The 17,597-nt window shown below is 35.4% G+C and overlaps 1 protein-coding gene across 4 annotated transcripts in view; it reads right to left on the reverse strand.

Moving 5' to 3' along the window:
- The window catches only part of Ahctf1 (AT-hook containing transcription factor 1), a 66,257-nt gene that overhangs the window by 47,344 nt on the left and 1,316 nt on the right, over positions 1 to 17,597 (reverse strand). For 3 of the 4 annotated variants that reach the window (XM_048809271.1, XM_048809270.1, XM_048809269.1), the window contains exons 2-7: positions 12,639 to 12,769; positions 10,576 to 10,829; positions 7,474 to 7,654; positions 2,521 to 2,728; positions 1,128 to 1,244; positions 112 to 196 (exon numbers count right to left, since the gene is read on the reverse strand). In XM_048809271.1, coding sequence (XP_048665228.1) covers positions 112 to 196; positions 1,128 to 1,244; positions 2,521 to 2,728; positions 7,474 to 7,654; positions 10,576 to 10,829; positions 12,639 to 12,759 — 966 coding nt within the window. In that variant the 5' untranslated portion in view covers positions 12,760 to 12,769. Of the gene's footprint in view, positions 1 to 111; positions 197 to 1,127; positions 1,245 to 2,520; positions 2,729 to 7,473; positions 7,655 to 10,575; positions 10,830 to 12,638; positions 12,770 to 17,175; positions 17,312 to 17,597 lie in introns of those variants that run through there. The other variant, XM_015483565.2, reaches the window with a different exon arrangement.

Consider the following 17,597-nt stretch of genomic DNA (forward strand, 5'->3'; position numbering starts at 1 on the left):
TATTATAAATACAGTAACTTAAACACAAGAATAATTTTCAATGTCTTAAAACAAAGGCGCTTAAATTGGGGAAATAAAGAACAAAATGGTAATGTTCTAATTTTCATTTACCTCATATAAGGTTTGTCCTGAGGCCAAACATTTTCTGTCACCAAAAGCCAGCTGAAGCAGATGCAAACTCAAAACATCCCCTTCACTAAAAGAACAGAAATTAATTCAGGAGGTAAACTAAAGATCCCTGGTACCAAACAAATATTTTGTTAAAATACTACCATCTCCGTGTCTTTTTTTTTTTTTGGTCTACAACAGTGAGTCCATGGGACAAAACTGTCACTGTAAACAGTAATCTATTTTTACTTTATATTGATTCCACTTATTAGGCGATGTTGTCTGTACACTTTAGGGAATATGTATATTGCAGCTACTATATTCATTCCCAAGTGTTCCTCCCTAACAGCTAGGTTTTAGTTAAAGACATTTGACTCCTAGCACCTCTAAATACTGGAGAGTGATATTTAACACAAAAACCCAAACTGACCATAGTTCAAGTATCTGGGAAGAGAAATTACTAAAAACAGGAAGTTAATCAAGATCATAGAAGTTACACTCCAAAATTGTTTTATTATCAAAGAAAGAACTAACCCCCCCCCAATAAAGAAACAACAATATTTGTACTGTTCTAGTACTGGAAATAAATAAGCTTAACCTATTAGAAATTAAACTGAAAGACTTCTACTAGCTAACCATGGAACAAAATTAGAGCTTGCAAGAGATAGGAAAAGATTAACAAAATTAATCGTAGGCATATACCTTAAAAGGCAAGAAGGATAAGAGAACAGAGGGTAAATAAAAAACAAGAGCGTTATCAAAACAGTATGGGGAAAAGGAAGGCCAGAAAAACCATCCAAGATAATTACCTACTTATCTATATTGGCTTACTATTTGGAATAACATTTGATCAATTAAACACAACTTCTTTTTACTGCTATTCACAATTATTCCAACAATTAACATTTAAAATAATTTCAACTACCATTTCACTAATGGAAAGAATTTTGTTTTCACTAAAGAGAATATCTGTTCTATTTTTGACAAATATTTTTAAAAACCATAATCATCACACTAACCTATCTTGCGTAGACTGAACAGCCCACAAGTAACAGCAATTACGAGGATCATTCTCAGGTTCTTGAAAAGTAATAGCATACACAGGAATTCTTCCACCTTCTAACTGTGTATAATACCTAAAACAGACAAAAGGTTAATACATTGCTTATTTAAGTTGTAGTTTTTAGTAAAGTTCCTTGTGTAAAAACTTGGGCTAAAACAATCACTGTTTATGAGATCTCCAAAATTAAGGCATGACCATGTTGCCTTTCAAAATACACATGGCACAACACCTCAACATTATGGTCACCCAATCAAGGTCACAGATAACATATCTGTAATCATAGCAATTTGGGAGGCTGAGGCAGGAGAATCTCAAGTTCTATACTAGCTTGGGCAACTTAATAAGACCTTATCTCAAAATAAAAAATAAAGGCTAGGAATGTAGCTCAGTGGTTGAGCGCCCTAGGTTCAATTCCTAGTATTGCCCCCATCCCACCCCCAAACAAGCTTAATAAGCCAAAATGATCTGTCAAAGTCAGGTTTTCCAGGTAGGGTTTTGGAAGCAATTTCAAAACAAAACAAATCCCAAGTTGCTGTGATTATAGACTTGCACCACGACACCCAGCTTAACAAAGATTTTTAAAATTCTATAATGCCAATCTGCAACCTCCCTTAATATAATAGCAATTTTGCAGGGCACCATGGCATAGGCCTGAAATCCCAGCAACTCAGGAGACTGAGGAAGGAGCATCATGAGTTCAAAGCCAGCCTCATCAACAGCAAGGTATTAAGCATCTCAGACCCTGAATCTAAATAAAATGCAAAATAGGGCTGGGGATATGGCTCAGTAGTTAAGTGCACCTGAGTTCAATCCCCGGTACCAAAAGAAATATATATTATATATATATATATCACACACAAACACACACACAAGCAATTTTAATTCCACAGATATAAAAGTTTAAAATAAATTATATTCTGGGGATATTTTTGATGCCATATAAAATTTTAAGTGACAGATTTTATAACTTTGATTTGGGGTGGGGAGGGCACAACTGAGAATTCAACCAGGGCCTCACACAAGCTAGGCAAGTGCTCAACCAAGTGTGCTATATAACCCGAGTCCTTGGAAATGCACTTCTGAAAAATTCGTAATACACAAATACATGGTTTATCCATATAGCCAAACTTTACTAGCAAACAAAACACCAGTCACTTTTTAAATACTGCAAAAAACAACCTCAAGTCAAGTGTTAAAACCATTCTCTATCTAACTATAATTTAAGGCAATGGAAATTTATTCATTATTACTCATTCACATCTCTCACGCTTGTCTTCAAATAATAGTTGAGTACAAAACATACTCAAAAAGAAACTACCAATAGTCATAAGGAAAAAAGTTATACTTACTCTCTTTTCATACTCTTCATATTCCAAAGTGCAAGATAGCCGTCAGAAAAACCTACAGCAAGATGATTTGTCCTGTTAATATAACTCAGAGTAGAAACAGCTGTTCCTGAGGGGCTTACTAACTGGAAACAGAGATGACGTCCTTCTCTCATCACACTCTCTCTGATATGTGGTACTTCAGTTGGGACACCAGTTATAACTTCAAGGTCTAAAACCAAAAATAAAAACAATTAAGATTAAGCCAGGTACAGTGGTATCTCTTATCTGTAATCCTGGTGACCCAGGAAGGTGAGGAAGGAGGATCACAAGCTCGAGGCCAACCTGGGTTAAGCTCCCCTGAGCACAATCACCCATACCAAAAAATAAAAAAGAAGAAAAAGAAACTGAAAAGCACAAAAGCAAATGAGTCATCCAGCATCAACTGAATTAATTAAATGGAGTCAATTAAAATAGATGACAAATCATGCTGAACTAGAAAATAACTACCTTTATCTATTTAAATGCTGTAATTTTAAAATACATTTAATTGTGTAATTTAAAAAATTTAATACATCTAAACTACTTTCAATTTCCTTGCCAATCATAAATAAAGCTGATTCTTGATTTAAATTTTAGAACTACACCTTCAATACTTTTCCTTGAAGGATTCCTATATAGGATGAGCCCAGTTCATCTGCTGTCAGAAATCTAAAGAAGCTACTTAAGACTGAAAAACCTACAGCAGATGATTTGTCCTGTTAATATAACTGTTCCTGAGGGTAATATAAACCCTAGCATAAATCCAGATAACATAAAGGGGCTCTCATGAGCCAAGATAGTACATCCAAGCAATGAAAACAAATGAAACATTAAGTACCTTGTATCTCATGAGCTCATGATACTCCCCCCGACAAAAAAAAGAAAAAGAAAAGGAGGGGGGCGGAGTGAAGAGGAAATCTACCCTGTCCACCTATAAAAGATCTTAAATGAACTATCAGAAGTAACTGGAGACCAACTTCTTATTCTGAAAATTAGTATTTAATCAGTAAATATTTATCCTGCCTTTTCTGTACTTTCAGAGTAGCTTAAAGGCACTAGTTAATGAGAAAATTCCTCTTCAGATTATAGCAAAATTAAAGAATCATCAATTTGCAAAACATAGACATAATTTTGCAGCTGCTAATCAAATGACAATTTCAATTAAAGAAACTATTTAAACTAGGGTTTTTCAACCCTGGCACTATAGACATTTAGGGCCAGATAATTTTTTGCTGTAGAAGGCTGTCCTATGCCTATAGGATATAAAGTAGCATCTGTGGTCTCTTAACTATAGTAGCTAGAAGCACCATCACATTCTAGTAGTAACAACCAAAAAAGGTTTCCTGACAAACATCTCCTAGAGGACAAAATTCACCCCTGGTTGAAAACTGGATCATATTTGTCAATTTTTGTCCACCGTGACTAGGATACACCTAGGCATTATATACCTCCCAATATAATGCAATATGAAGCACTCAGCACCTCCAAAGTATCCTGACCAGAATCTTAAATGTTGATCTTCAATAAAACCAAATTTACATTTGCAAAAAATACAAAATATACGGCTGAGGTTGTATCTCAACAGTAGAGTACTCCCTAACATGTGCAAGGCACTGGGTTTGATTCTCAGCAAAGGTATTGTGTTCAACTACAACTAAATATATACATATATATTTTGAAAAATACAAAATATAAATAATGCAACATGAAACCACATAATTCCAAAATGAGGGGGCATTCTACAAATAATTAACTTCCTCATTAAGTCAATGATATTAAAAAGTAAACAAAAACAGCATATAAAGAGGATTTCTGGGGGCTGGGGATGTGTCTCAAGCGATAGCACGCTCGTCTGACATGCGTGTGGCCCTGGTTTGATCCTCAGCACCACATATAATGTTGTGTCCGCCAAAAACTAAAAAATAAATATTAAAATTCTCAAAAAAAAATTAAGCTTAGTTAAATGTAAAACTGAGAGAGTATTAAAAAAAAAAAAAAAGAGGATTTCTGTGCATTCAAAGAAACTTGTTCAATGTAATTAATGTATGAACCTTGTTAAATCCAGGTTCAAACAACCCAAATATAAAAAGATGCTTTAGATAATCACAGCAAAATGATTATAGATTGAAAATAGTATATACCAAAGAATTTTATGTGTGGCGGTGGAGCTGGGGATCATCTCTTTGTACATGCTAGAATAGCGCTCTCTACTGAGCTACATCCCCAGGGCCCCTAAAGAATTACTGTTATTAGGAATGGTAGTAGCAATTTAGTTGTATGTCAAAGCACCCATATTTGCTATAAAATTAACACAGAGTGGCTGGGGTTGTGGCTCAGCGGTAGAGCACTTGTCTCGCACGCGCGGGACCCTGGGTTCGATTCTTAGCACCACGTAAAAAATAAATGAGTGAAATAAAGGTATTGTGAATAAATATTTTTTTAAAAAATAACAGAGGGAAAAGGAAATGAAAGAAAATAAACACAGTAAAATTTGAAAATTAGTTGAGCTGGGCATGGTGTGCATGCCTGTAATCCCAGAGACTAGGGAGGCTGAGGCAGGAAGATTGCAAGTTTGAGGTCAACCATAGCAAATTAGCAAGACATTAAGCAATTCAAGTGACACCCTGGTTCAAAATAATAAAAAGGCTCAGTTGCAAAGTATCCTGGGTTCAATTCCAGTATCCCCCCACGAAAAAAATTAGTTGAATTCGGATGATCCACACATGGGAATTCTTGTATTCAATCTACTTGAAGATGTCTATAATGCTTAATAAAAAACAAAAAAAAATTCTGGCCAATCTATTGATATAACTGTTTGCAGGAGCAGATTCCATTCTTGTTGTTACAAAGGAGGAAAAAAAGCCAAAGCACATTGTACTTACACAGTTTCCTTTTCAATCTCTTCTGCTTCTGCTATTGCTTTTTAAAGCATACCAATCAAATTTTGCTGAATTAAATAGTTCATACAATATAGTATTATACTTATTCAAAAGAATACGGCAGACCCTAAATGTATTAATATGGAAAATGTATAAGAAATATTGAGTTGGGCAATATTGTAGTATATATATTGGGAACTCCATTTTCTATGTTAGTATATTTCAGTGACGTCTAAGTCTAAATGACTATGTTAAAAAAATAATAATAATAATCGCTTCCTAATTCTCATTAAGAAAAGTTTTGGTCAGAATCCAGATAATTTCATCATAAAATTACCAGGTATACCTGAAAACTGACTTCTAAAATTAAAGATGTCCTAATGCTTAGAGCCTATAATGATAACATCTACAAAACACATCAACCTTAATTATTTGATTAATTTCCTATAAAGACTAGTCAAACCATTTCTAATATTCTAAAAATTTGGTTTTAGTTACTATTGTTTTTGCTTATCAATTCCTTTCATTAAAATTTCATTCAGGGGCTAGGTTTGTGGCTTAGTGGTAGAGCACTTGCCTCACACGTATGGGGCACTGGGTTCAATCCTCAGCACCACATAAATAAAATAAACAAAGGTATGTCCATGTACAGCTAAAAAAAAAAAAAAAAAATTAAACTTAAAAAACAAAACAAAAAAAAAACCCAGAAGACAAAAATCCTGTTTTTAAAAAATAAAAGAAAAAAAATTACATTCAGGATTTTATTATAATCAGTTGGGTCTCTACACATACAGAAGTTTAAGGTAGAGCTTCCATCATTATAAAGATTTTTTTTTTAAGTGCATGTATAACCATCATTTCTGCCATATCAAAATTTTTTCAAGGTACTACTTTACAGACTTAAATTCTGTCCAGAAGATTTCCATTTGCAGTTTTAATAATTTTTATTATATCCTGACAACTTTCACAAGTCATGTTTATATAAAGTAGGTTAAAATGACCACAGTTCTAAAATAGAAACAGATACAAAAAACTTTAAAAATTAAAGATTCTCAGGATGGGGGTTTAGTTCAGTGGTAGAGCTTAGCAGATTCAAGACCCTGGGCTAAAACTCCAGCACTGCAAAAACATTTTTAAAAATAAAAATAAAGGACCTCAAAGTCAGATCAAATGGTTCTCAGGAAAGCTTACAGAATACACACTGTTTACTTTTAGGTCAGTTCTTGCTCATTACCAATACCAATCAAGTAAGAATCTCATACTTTAAAAAAACCAAAGGTACTTAAAAAAAAGAGTAGATTTATAAATATAAGCATTTAAAGAAGAAAAATGGTCCCTCTTCACTTTCACTGAATTTGAATAGCATTAGTTCTATTTTAAAATGTTATTTTGTGAGAAAACTTTAAATTAATCTGTTATTTCCTATAAAATTTTTTATTTATATCTTGGCCTTCCCAAAGAAACATAAACAATACGCCAAAAACATACTGTCAGATCCCACCTGGCTAGATAACTTTATACTAGCTAATAAGGATAAAGATTTTATATCTTTATTAGCCCTTCTTCTGGCATTTAACAGATCTTACTCAAGTACATATGTGAAAACAAATTAGTGCCCACCTTTTTCAAGGTCTACTTTTATGATATGAAAACAGAATAGGGCAAATCACACGAGAAGTTCTACAGTGCCTAGATGCACACAATAAAAATAAGACAGACATAGATAATTTCTTTCCTTACTCCTCCTGCCTTCCCTCCCCTTCCTTCATTCCTTTGGTACTGAGGATTAAACCCAGGGATACTCTACCACTGAGCTATATCCCCAATTCATATTTTTTATTTTGAGACAGGGTCTCACTAAATTGCCAAGGCTGCCTTTGAACTTGTCGATTTCCTTCCTCAACCTTCTGAGTTACTGGGATTACAGTTGGGCCCCATTAAGTCAGGCTTATTTAAGCACTTTCTATATAAAAAATTTGGGGGCATTTTAAATAACCAATCTATTGCATCAGAACATTCAGGTACTCCTAGTTTCAAGTAAAGAATGATTAATTACCTGATGCCTCTACTTCACTTTGACTACCCGACATATCATCCAAACAAAGGTCAATAAGAAGAATGTGTCCAACATCAGTTACCACTGCTGCCACACCAAAAAGCCATCGCAAACTTGGATGTAAATGTTGAGTGCTTGCACTGGCTCCACCATGATTAATTATAGGTTCAATAGCTGTTACCTAGAAAGCAGAATATATGATTGGCTTTTCTTCTACAAAGTTAAGAAAACACAACAAACAGCACAACAAACAAAATTTGAAGTTAAAGCAGATTATTGATTTACTACAGATTTAATCATTATCAAATAGAAAATCATAAATTTGCAAGTGATACTTGTGAATCTAAGTAATAACAAAAATCTTTAGATATATTAAGAATTGCACTATGTTTGAAAATATTAAAATCATGAAGCTGAATAACTGATGTTTACAAAGAGCTTGTTATGTGCCAGACATTGCATTAACTGGCTCATTTAAAGTTCACAATAATCCTCTGATACTGAACTATATGTAATTATCTATTTAAAGATGAAGTAACTGCAGTGCATTTAGCCAACTTATAAAACATTTTAGCCAAGTTATATAAGCCATAAAAATCATTAAGTATAAAACTCAAATTGTTCTCAGGTCAGTGGAGTGGTATACATCTGTAATCCCAGCGACTTGGGAGGCTGAGGCAAGATGATCCAAAGTTCAAAGCCAGCTCTGAAACTTAGTGAGGCCCTGAGCAACTTAGCAAGACTCTGTCTCAAAATAAAAAATTTTTTTAAAAAAAGGCTGGAGATGTGGCTTAGTACTTAAGTGCCCCTGGGTTCAATCCCCAGAAACAGAAAAAATATAACAACAAATCATTCCAGAAAAGTTTACTGTCTAGTCCTTTTTTTTTTTTTTTTTTTAATATTACCCTTATTTTACTAATTTACATACAGTGCTGAGAATCGAACCCAGTGCCTCATACATGCTAGGGAAGTGCTCTACTACTGAGCCACAACTCCAGCCCTACTGTCTACTCTTATCAAACACACAATTTTTTTTTTTGGGGGGGGTGGGTAACCAGGAATTGAACTCAGAGGCTCTTGACCATTAAGCCACATCCCCAGCCTTATTGTGTATTTTTTTAGAGACAGGGTCTCACTGAATTGCTTAGGGCATTGGTAAGTTGCTGAGGCTGGCTTTGAACTTGTGATCCTCCTGCCTCAGCCTCCCAAACCGCTAGGATTATAGGTATGTGCCACAATACCCGGATTAAAAACTCAATTTTTTAGGTTCTGTTTAGACTAAAGAGGGACAACCTTCTCTAAATGGGTTATATTCTAATAGACCTCACACAACGCTTTGGCAATGACTAGATCAATTATTTAAGAAAATTATCCTTAGCTACTTTATGGAGTCATATTTTTCCCCTTCATCTCATAAGTCAAATTTCAAATATTTGTACTGAATTGCCCATCTGCTCACTACAATGCTCAGACAGGCCTCAAACTCATGGACTCAAGCAATCTTGCCTCAGCCTTCCCAGTACCTGGGAACACAGCCATCTGCCACCACAGCCAGCTTATATTTTATTTTAATTCACAAAACTAATTAGGTATGATATATGATGATTAAGTTGTTATTTCTACTCTACTACTGATGAATGTCCCAGAGAAAGGAAATTCAGTATCAGTAGCTTATGTGTTAATTTCAAAGTATTTTTCAGGCTATAATTTATTTTTACAGATAAAAGCCTGGGTGTCTCTATCATTAGTACACAAAACATTACAAAGTGTTTCTAATTGTAAAAGCTGTACTCTCACGAATTTTCTAATTAATGTAATGTTATCTATAAATATTGAAATAACTTGTTTCCATCATACCAGTAAATAATATAATTATTTACTGAGGCTGGCTTTGAACTTGTGATCCTACTGCCTCCACCAGAGTGCATTCCTCATACAAATACTGTATGAAGTGATTATCAGTGTTACCTTATTTTAGAAGAGGCAATTAAAAACATTTGGAAGATATTATACCCTAACCAAACTTCCTTTGACTAATATCTATCATTAACGCACATCTTTTCTTTCTCTTGGAGTCCCTCCTTCTTATGCTATCAAGCATTTACTCAAATGAGCAACCAGCAACTTATTATTGTTGAACTTATTAACTCTTGTTCCTTCTCAATTACTGTCATCCAAATGGTCAATGAGTCCTATCCATTTTAATTCCCAATATATTTTGAATCTGTACCTTCATTCTATAATTCTATCATTTCCTTGGTTCAGTTCATCATTATTGACCTGAACTACAACAGTGTCCTTTTTTTTTCTCATAATTCAATTCCTGACCCAATCCAAGGACCTTTTTACATGAGAATTCTGCTTAAAACATAAAAATATATCATCAGACATTGTAAGGCCCCTAATTATAAACCAGACCATTCAAAATCTGAATCTTCCAAACCATTCCACTCTTCTACGATTTTATATTTGTATATGTGTTTGTGTATTTATAAGTATATTCTTTCATCAGGTATATATAGAAAAGTAACAATAAACCTGCTGAACAAACAACCCAACATTTAAAGTACTTCTATAGGTTCCACTGGGTAAGCTTGTTGATGTATGGAAGGCATAAATATATTAGAATTAATAAATGGTGATTATAAATAACACTATTATTTAGCTATAATATTAAAATTTTAATTTTATATTTTCCATATTGCTCCAAGGTTACATACACTCTCACTTTAAAAGAGAAAAAAATTAAGAATCTAACATTAGATATATTGAGGGCCCTTATAGAACACAACTGGAGATAAAAACAAGACACAAGTGATATTTTTCACATAAACAAGTATTAGAATACTATCATTCATAACTATTTTTATTTCAGAATTTTCTAATTCTGAAAAATAGGAAGTTATATTTAAATATTAAGTTCCTTTGATAGTAAGAGCATCTTGAACTCTTTTATTTTGAAATTTTTATTGAAGAATAACACATTTACATAAAAGTACACTGATAAGTGTACAGTAGCAATGAATTCTCTCAAGGTAAACACATTCCTGTAAACATTCAATTTTGAAAACAGACTATCCAGGTATCTGAAATAGTACCTACCCTTCCAGGAAGAACAACTGCTTTAACCACTCTTGATACACCAAGGTCATAAAGACAAAGAACACTTCCTTCTGCTTCTTCCAATCCTATTAACAATCCACTTCTCTTTTGCCAAAAGAATTCTTTCACTGCAAGGACTACAGGAGGCTGTTGATTTACTCCACTGAATCTATATGCAGACAACCGCTCTCCTGTTACAGAGTTTACTACCTCAAGTTGTGGACCACAAGCCAAGTAAGCAAGTCTATTTTTCCCTAAGGGGGAACAAAAAGCAAAAATATTTCTTATTTTAATATTGTGTGCATACAACAAAACTCAACAGCAGTTAGCTCTTTTACATATAAATATATAATACACAGCTCATTACACAAACGTTTATAATATCATCTCCAAATTGAAACCTAAGCATTTATAAAACAGAAAGGTCCTCAAAAACAGTAGAATTAATTGAACGCACTGTGCACTCACATAAACTGAGAAACAATATGGTAGAAACGAAAGAACAAAACTTGTGAAACATAAAATAAGCAACTATGACTACATTAATAAGCATTCAGTAAAGGCACCATTCTACGTGCCTTTACTGAATGCTTATTAATGTATCATAGTGCAAAAATACATTTTTGCATTTATTCCTCATCAAAGCTCAATACGGAGATAAGGCAACTAAAGTTTAATGTAGTTTAACTTGTACAAAGTCAGTTAATTTCAAGGTAAAACAGTTCTAAAGGAGATCAAGTCTAACTCTAAAACTTGTGTTTTAAGTACTACATTACAACTTAAAATAAACTTGGAGCTGCGGTGGTTATAAAATATAACAATTCTATTCCTGAAGAGATGATAATATACTGGTTGGTGGCAATGGACAGAGAAAAATGGATTGACTGGAGATAGATATCATCTCAGATAATTAGCTTGTTGACTAACTAGATATGGAGAGAACCAAGAATGGACCCTGAATGTTCCTTTGAACAACTAAATGAATGGTGATAAATTTACACTAAATTTGAGATGCATCCTGATAGGTAGCTACACATATATTTTACATAGTAGTACAAATTTTGGTTTAAGAAAATAGCATGGTATAGAGAGGACCCAGAATGCCAGGGTTCAAAGTTCTTTTCTGCCATTTGGTATCTGATCAAGTTACTTCACCTATGTAATTCTCAGCTACAAAGAAAAATGGTTAAATAGAACAGATTTCTATCCTACCTTTATAAAAAGTTGCTTTTGTTCTTTGGGTTTTCTGGTACTGGAGATTGACCCAAGGGGGACTTTACCACTGAGCTATAACCCTAATCTTTTTTATATTTTGAAACAATGTCTTTCTAAACTGTTGAAGCTGGCCTTGAATTTAGAATCCTCCATACTTTGGTATGATTCTCTCCTGTATTACACAATCTGAAACCTACATACTAAGATCTTATTCATATTAGCAAAATTAGGAAATACATCTTTCTAAAATTTTTTTTTATCAACAAGGGATTACAATCAGATTTTTTCCACTCCTAAGATTGTTTAGGTTCTAATCTTCAAACTCATCACCAATAAAACTTTTACTGATTATTATATTATTTCTACTTTAAAAATACAGATATTTGATAACAGAAGCTACACACACACACACATATGGTTTAAGGAAAAATTAACCATAATCCGTCAATCACAGATTCACTGCTTATGTGTCCTGAAATATACAGTTGTTGAATATGGAGTTATAGTCATTATAATAATTTAAGCTGGGCGTGGTGGTACACAACTATAATCCCAGCAACTTGAGAGGCTAAGAAGATTCCATATTCAAGGACAGTCTCAGCAATTTAACAAGCCCTAAAAAAAACTCAGTAAAACCTTGTCTCAAAATAAAAAATAAATAAGTAAAAAAGTCTGGGGTATGGCTCAGTGGGGTTAAGCATCCCTGGGTTCAATTCTTGGTACCAAAACAAAACAACAAGAGACTTTACTGTACGTCCTTTTAAAAAAATCATACATTAAGGAAACGACAATATTTATTTAACTGACAGGTCAATCAAATGAGTAAACTTTCAGCAACATTATTTTACCTGCAGCAAACTTTCCACGAAGCACAGATTCTAATATTATTTCATCTTCTCTAAGAGCTTGAATAGTCACCTCTGGGAACTGCAGGAGACCACTAGTCACTTGAGCTGTTAAGTCTCGCATACTTCCACTGTAAATATTTTTAAAAGATAACGTTATTATGATACATTTATACTACTGTATAATATACTTAATTACTTCCAGGCAGGAATATAGCAAGTAAGCAAGCCACCACACAAAGTGAACAAGGTACAACTAAAACCTGATTGTAAAATATGTAATATTTGTACCTATGAGGTGTTCTCTTCTAAAAAATATTTCCCAAATGGCCTTAGGAAAACAAAAACGTATTAAGCCACATATCCAAAGGATATATATTATTTCCTAGATTCTTTGAAAATTGGCTCAATGTAAATTATCTTATTTTCTAACCTAGTTTCAAAGAATATACACACACACACACACACACACACACACAAGAAAACGGGATCTTTTTAAATTATCTCTTTAGTAAAAAGAGAGAAACTCCCTGAAAAATGTCCAAACCCACAGAAATATGAGAAATTGAATTTGGTATGTCTTTTATTAGGTAGAAAAAAAGTATCTAAAATTATCTTTTGTTTCCAATATATGAGACTAGATTTCCTTCCTAGCTGACCTCTACCAATATTTAAAAAAAAAAAAAAAAAAGCTAATCAAAATATAAAAGTATCTTTTTCCTCACTCCTATTAAATTCCACAGGGCTACATATCATCTTATGTAAAACAAACACTTATTGAACGGGATAGAGTCATAAAACTGTCTACTTTGACCTTGGTTCTTAGTCTACATACACAAATAAATTGTTTTCAAACAAATTTTGGCCAGACTTAACCTATGTTTTCCAAAAATCCTCATATGAAAAATTTATTAAGTAATAAGTCTCAGGTTAGTAGAAGAACTCTAAGCAACTCACAGAAGAAAACAAATATCCTTTGAAATCTCAAGAAATTCTCAAAGATGAAGGTCCAGAGCCAGGCACAGTGGTACATGCCTATAATCCCAGAGACTCAAGAGGGTGAGATGAGAATCATCAAGTTCAAGAAAAATAGAATAGTTTTATTTCATTTATCGACAACTAAAATTTAAAAAAGAAAAAAGTCATAGTGCATACAGAGAGAATGTGGAATTCCCATAACACTTGAACATTCTGCAAGACCCAGAGCAATTTAGTGAGACCCTATCTCAAAAAAATATAAATAAATAAATAACAGGATTGGGATGTGCCTCAGTGGGAAAACACTTCTAGGTCCAGTCTTCATCCAAAAAAAAATCTAATCTAGTTGCTCAATAAATACACTGTCTACAGACAACAAAATAATTATATTTGGACACATACTAAGCAAAAATTTCTACAAAATATTTTGTATACAGGGTCTCTTCTCAAATACTTAGGGCCTGGCTAAATTGCTAAGTCTGGACTAGAACCACAATCCTTCTGCCTCAGCCTCCTGAACAGCTGAGAATACAGGTGAGTCAACACTGTCAAACTGAATACACAATGCTTGATTAAGGTCTGTGTCCCCCAAGTAGCTATGTAAACTTTTAAAATTTGTACAAAATACTCATGTTGAGCCAGGGGCAGGCATATGGCTGTAATCCCAGCTACTCCAGAGGCTGAATCCTCCCAGAGGAGAATAAAAAGTCCCAGGCCTGGCTCAGCACCTTAGTGAGGGCCTAAACAAGTGAGACCTTGTTTCAGAAATAATAAAGGGGGGCAAGGGATGTAGCTAGGTGTAAAGGCCACCTGGGTTCAAACTCAATACCAAATAATAAAAAGAGTAATAAAATATTGTTGTCTAGAGAACTAGTAACACTTCAGTATATTATTGAAAATTTGATATCAAAAGTCACTGTACAGCCGGGCGTAGTGGCGCACCCTTGTATTCCTACCGGCTCCGGAGGCTGAAGTAGGAGAATTGAGAGTCCAAAGCCAGCCTCACCAACAGTAAGGCACTAAAACAACTCACTGAGTCCCTGTCTCTAAATACAATACAAAATAGGCCTAGGAATGTGGCTCAGTGGTCGAAAGCTCCCGAGTTCAGTCCCTGCTCCTCCCGGCATCCAAAAGTCACTGTACATGGGGCTGGCAGTTGCAGATTGCTGGTGGGGCGCTTGCCAGAATGTATGAGGCACTGCCTTCATCCCTCCGCAACACACAAAAATAGAATAGTTTTATTTCATTTATCTACAACTAAAATTTTAAAAAGAAAAAAGTCACAGTGCATACAGAGAGAATGTGGAATTCCCATAACACTTAGCACACCTGTCCTCCCTGGTAAAATCCTCCAAAACACTTAAACTTACCAGTAATTTCGACTCTCTCACAGACCCTTTGCCATCCAAGTTCACAAAAGACAGTTCTTAAAATTCACACACTAGAGGATATCAAGGGCAAACTCAAGTTCAGAGTTTCCAAAGGACATCAGTTTTCTACTAAGAGCTCATACACTCGCAACCATTTCTCCAACTATTTAAAAAAACATGGCGGTCGGGCGGTAAGTGCGTGCTTAGGCCCCGGTTCTACATCCACCGTCAAAAGTAAACAAAAACAAAATAACGCTCCTTTCCTATAACTGTACACCTCTAGTTTGAACCTCTTTGGCTCTCATAACAAGATTAACATATCCCTTCACAAAACCAGTAAACCAATAGCAAAAGAAATAGTTTCTCTGGAGCAGAGCCAAGCCTGTAATTCCTGTGACTTTGGATGCTGAGGCAAAAGGATCAGAAATTCAAGGCCAACCTCAGTGACTTAGCCAGGGCCCTAAGCAACTAGTGAGACTGGGTCTCAAAAACAATATAGAGGGTTAGGGATGTAGCTAAGGGTAAAGTGCCCCTGGGTTTTATCACCAGTAACAAAATGAGAATAATAAGAATGCTGTTTTGGGAACCAATGACACTACAGTACAAATATTTAAAAACTAGTACCAAAAGTCACAGTACATGAGCCTGAACTTTTGTAACTTGGTGGTGGTACAGCTTTCCCCCAGCTTGTATGGGGCACTGTGTTGGATCCTCAGCATCATATATAAGTAAATAAAAATAAAGATCCATCAACAACTAAAAAAACATATTTTAAAAAATAAATATTGCGTCTATCTAAAACTAAAAATAGTGAAAAATCAAAGAATAAAAAGTCACAATACAATGAGAATGTGGATTTCCCATAACACTTCCCACACTTGTCCTCCCTGGTAGAATCCTCCAAAACAGGTAAACTCACAACTAATTTCGTCTCTCCTTATAGACCCTTTACAATGAAAGTTCACAAAGACAGTTCTTAACATTCATGGACTCTAGAATATCAAGAGCAAACTCAAGTTCAGAGTTTCCAGAGGACCTACGTTTTCTTATAAAGATACACTTTCAACCATTTCTCCAAGTATTTAATTTAAAAAAAAATCGTAGACAGGCAGTGCAGTGCATATTTATAATGTGCAAGGCCCTGGTTCATATCCACTATCAAAAATTTAAAAACCCAGGGCTGGGGTTGTGGCTCAGCAGTAGAGCGCTCGCCTTGCATGCGCGAGACCCTGGGTTCAAGTCCTCAGAACCACATAAAAATAAAATAAAGGTATGGTGTCGACTACAACTAAAAATAATATTTTTTAAAAAAATAAACAAAAGAAAGCTCCTTTTCTACAACTGCATACCTTTAGTTTGAACTTCCTTGTATTTCATAACAAAATTAACATATCCCCTCATAAAACAAAACAAGTGAACCATAGCAAAAGTAATAGTTCAGCCCTGTGCAGGTGACCAACCCTGTAATCCCTGTGACTTGAGGCTGAGGCAGGCGTGTTTGAGGTCAGCCTCAGCCACTTGGCCAGACCCTAAGCAACATAGGGAGACTGTCTCAAAATAGAAATTTAAAAGGGATGGGGGTACATCTCAGTGGTAAAGCGCCCCGGCATTCAATCCTAGTATACTCACACACACACACACCCTGTCTCAAAAGGAGTCGTCCAACTTAAGGAGACCCTGTCTCAAAATAAAAAGAGATGTGACTGTTCTGGAATGTGGCTTAGTGGTGAAGTGCCCCTGGTTTCAATCGGTACAAAAAAAAAGGAAAACTCTAAATATTTGATGGGAATGGTGAAGCACACTTGTGATCCCAATGACTCTGGAGGCTGAGGCAGTAGGATCGCAAGTTCGAGGCCAGCTTCAGCAACTTACCGACCTTAGATCTTAAAATTTAAAAAATGAAAAGGGCTGTATGTGGCTTAGTGGTATAGCGCCCCTGGTCTCAATCCCCGGGACTCACCCCCGGCCCCCCAAAAAGAAACATAAAACCAGAAAAAACTTTTAAAGGCTGGGGATGTAGCTCAATGGTAAAGCGCCCCTGGGTTTGGTCCCCATTACCCAGAAAACAAAAACATAAAACCCCCACTGCAAGCCCTCGTATTAATTGGAAGTCTCCTTTATCAGGGTTCGCTCAATGCACGCCGCACGTTTTCCAATCTCGGGACAAACTTTCTTCCCTGCCCCGGACTCACCCGAGGCAAGCCCAGGAACGTGTGGAATACAGGCCAACGTAAGACAAACTCAGAGAGCCAGCAGCCTCCCCGGGGGGAAGGCCCGCCAAGGTTATAACCACACCGGACAACAGTGAAGAAGCGGGTCAGGATCCCGCTGCCAGGGCGGGAAACGACAGTCCGCCGCAGCCGCCATGTGCCGCCACTCCATCTCGAAGTAGGTTATATATGTACATAGGGCAATAATGTCTGATTCATTTTACTGTCCTTCCTACCCCCACATTGCCTCTCCTCCCTTCACTCCCCTCTACCTAAAGTAACTCTATTCTTCCCAAGCCCCACCCCCCTCCGCTTTATTGTGAATTAGCATCTGCATATCAGAGAAAACATTTGGCCTTTGGTTTTGGGGGATTGGCTTATTTTTCTTAGTATGATATTCTCCA

The sequence above is a fragment of the Marmota marmota genome, unplaced genomic scaffold, assembly GCF_001458135.2.
Source record: "Marmota marmota marmota unplaced genomic scaffold, marMar, whole genome shotgun sequence".
NCBI lineage: Eukaryota > Metazoa > Chordata > Mammalia > Rodentia > Sciuridae > Marmota > Marmota marmota.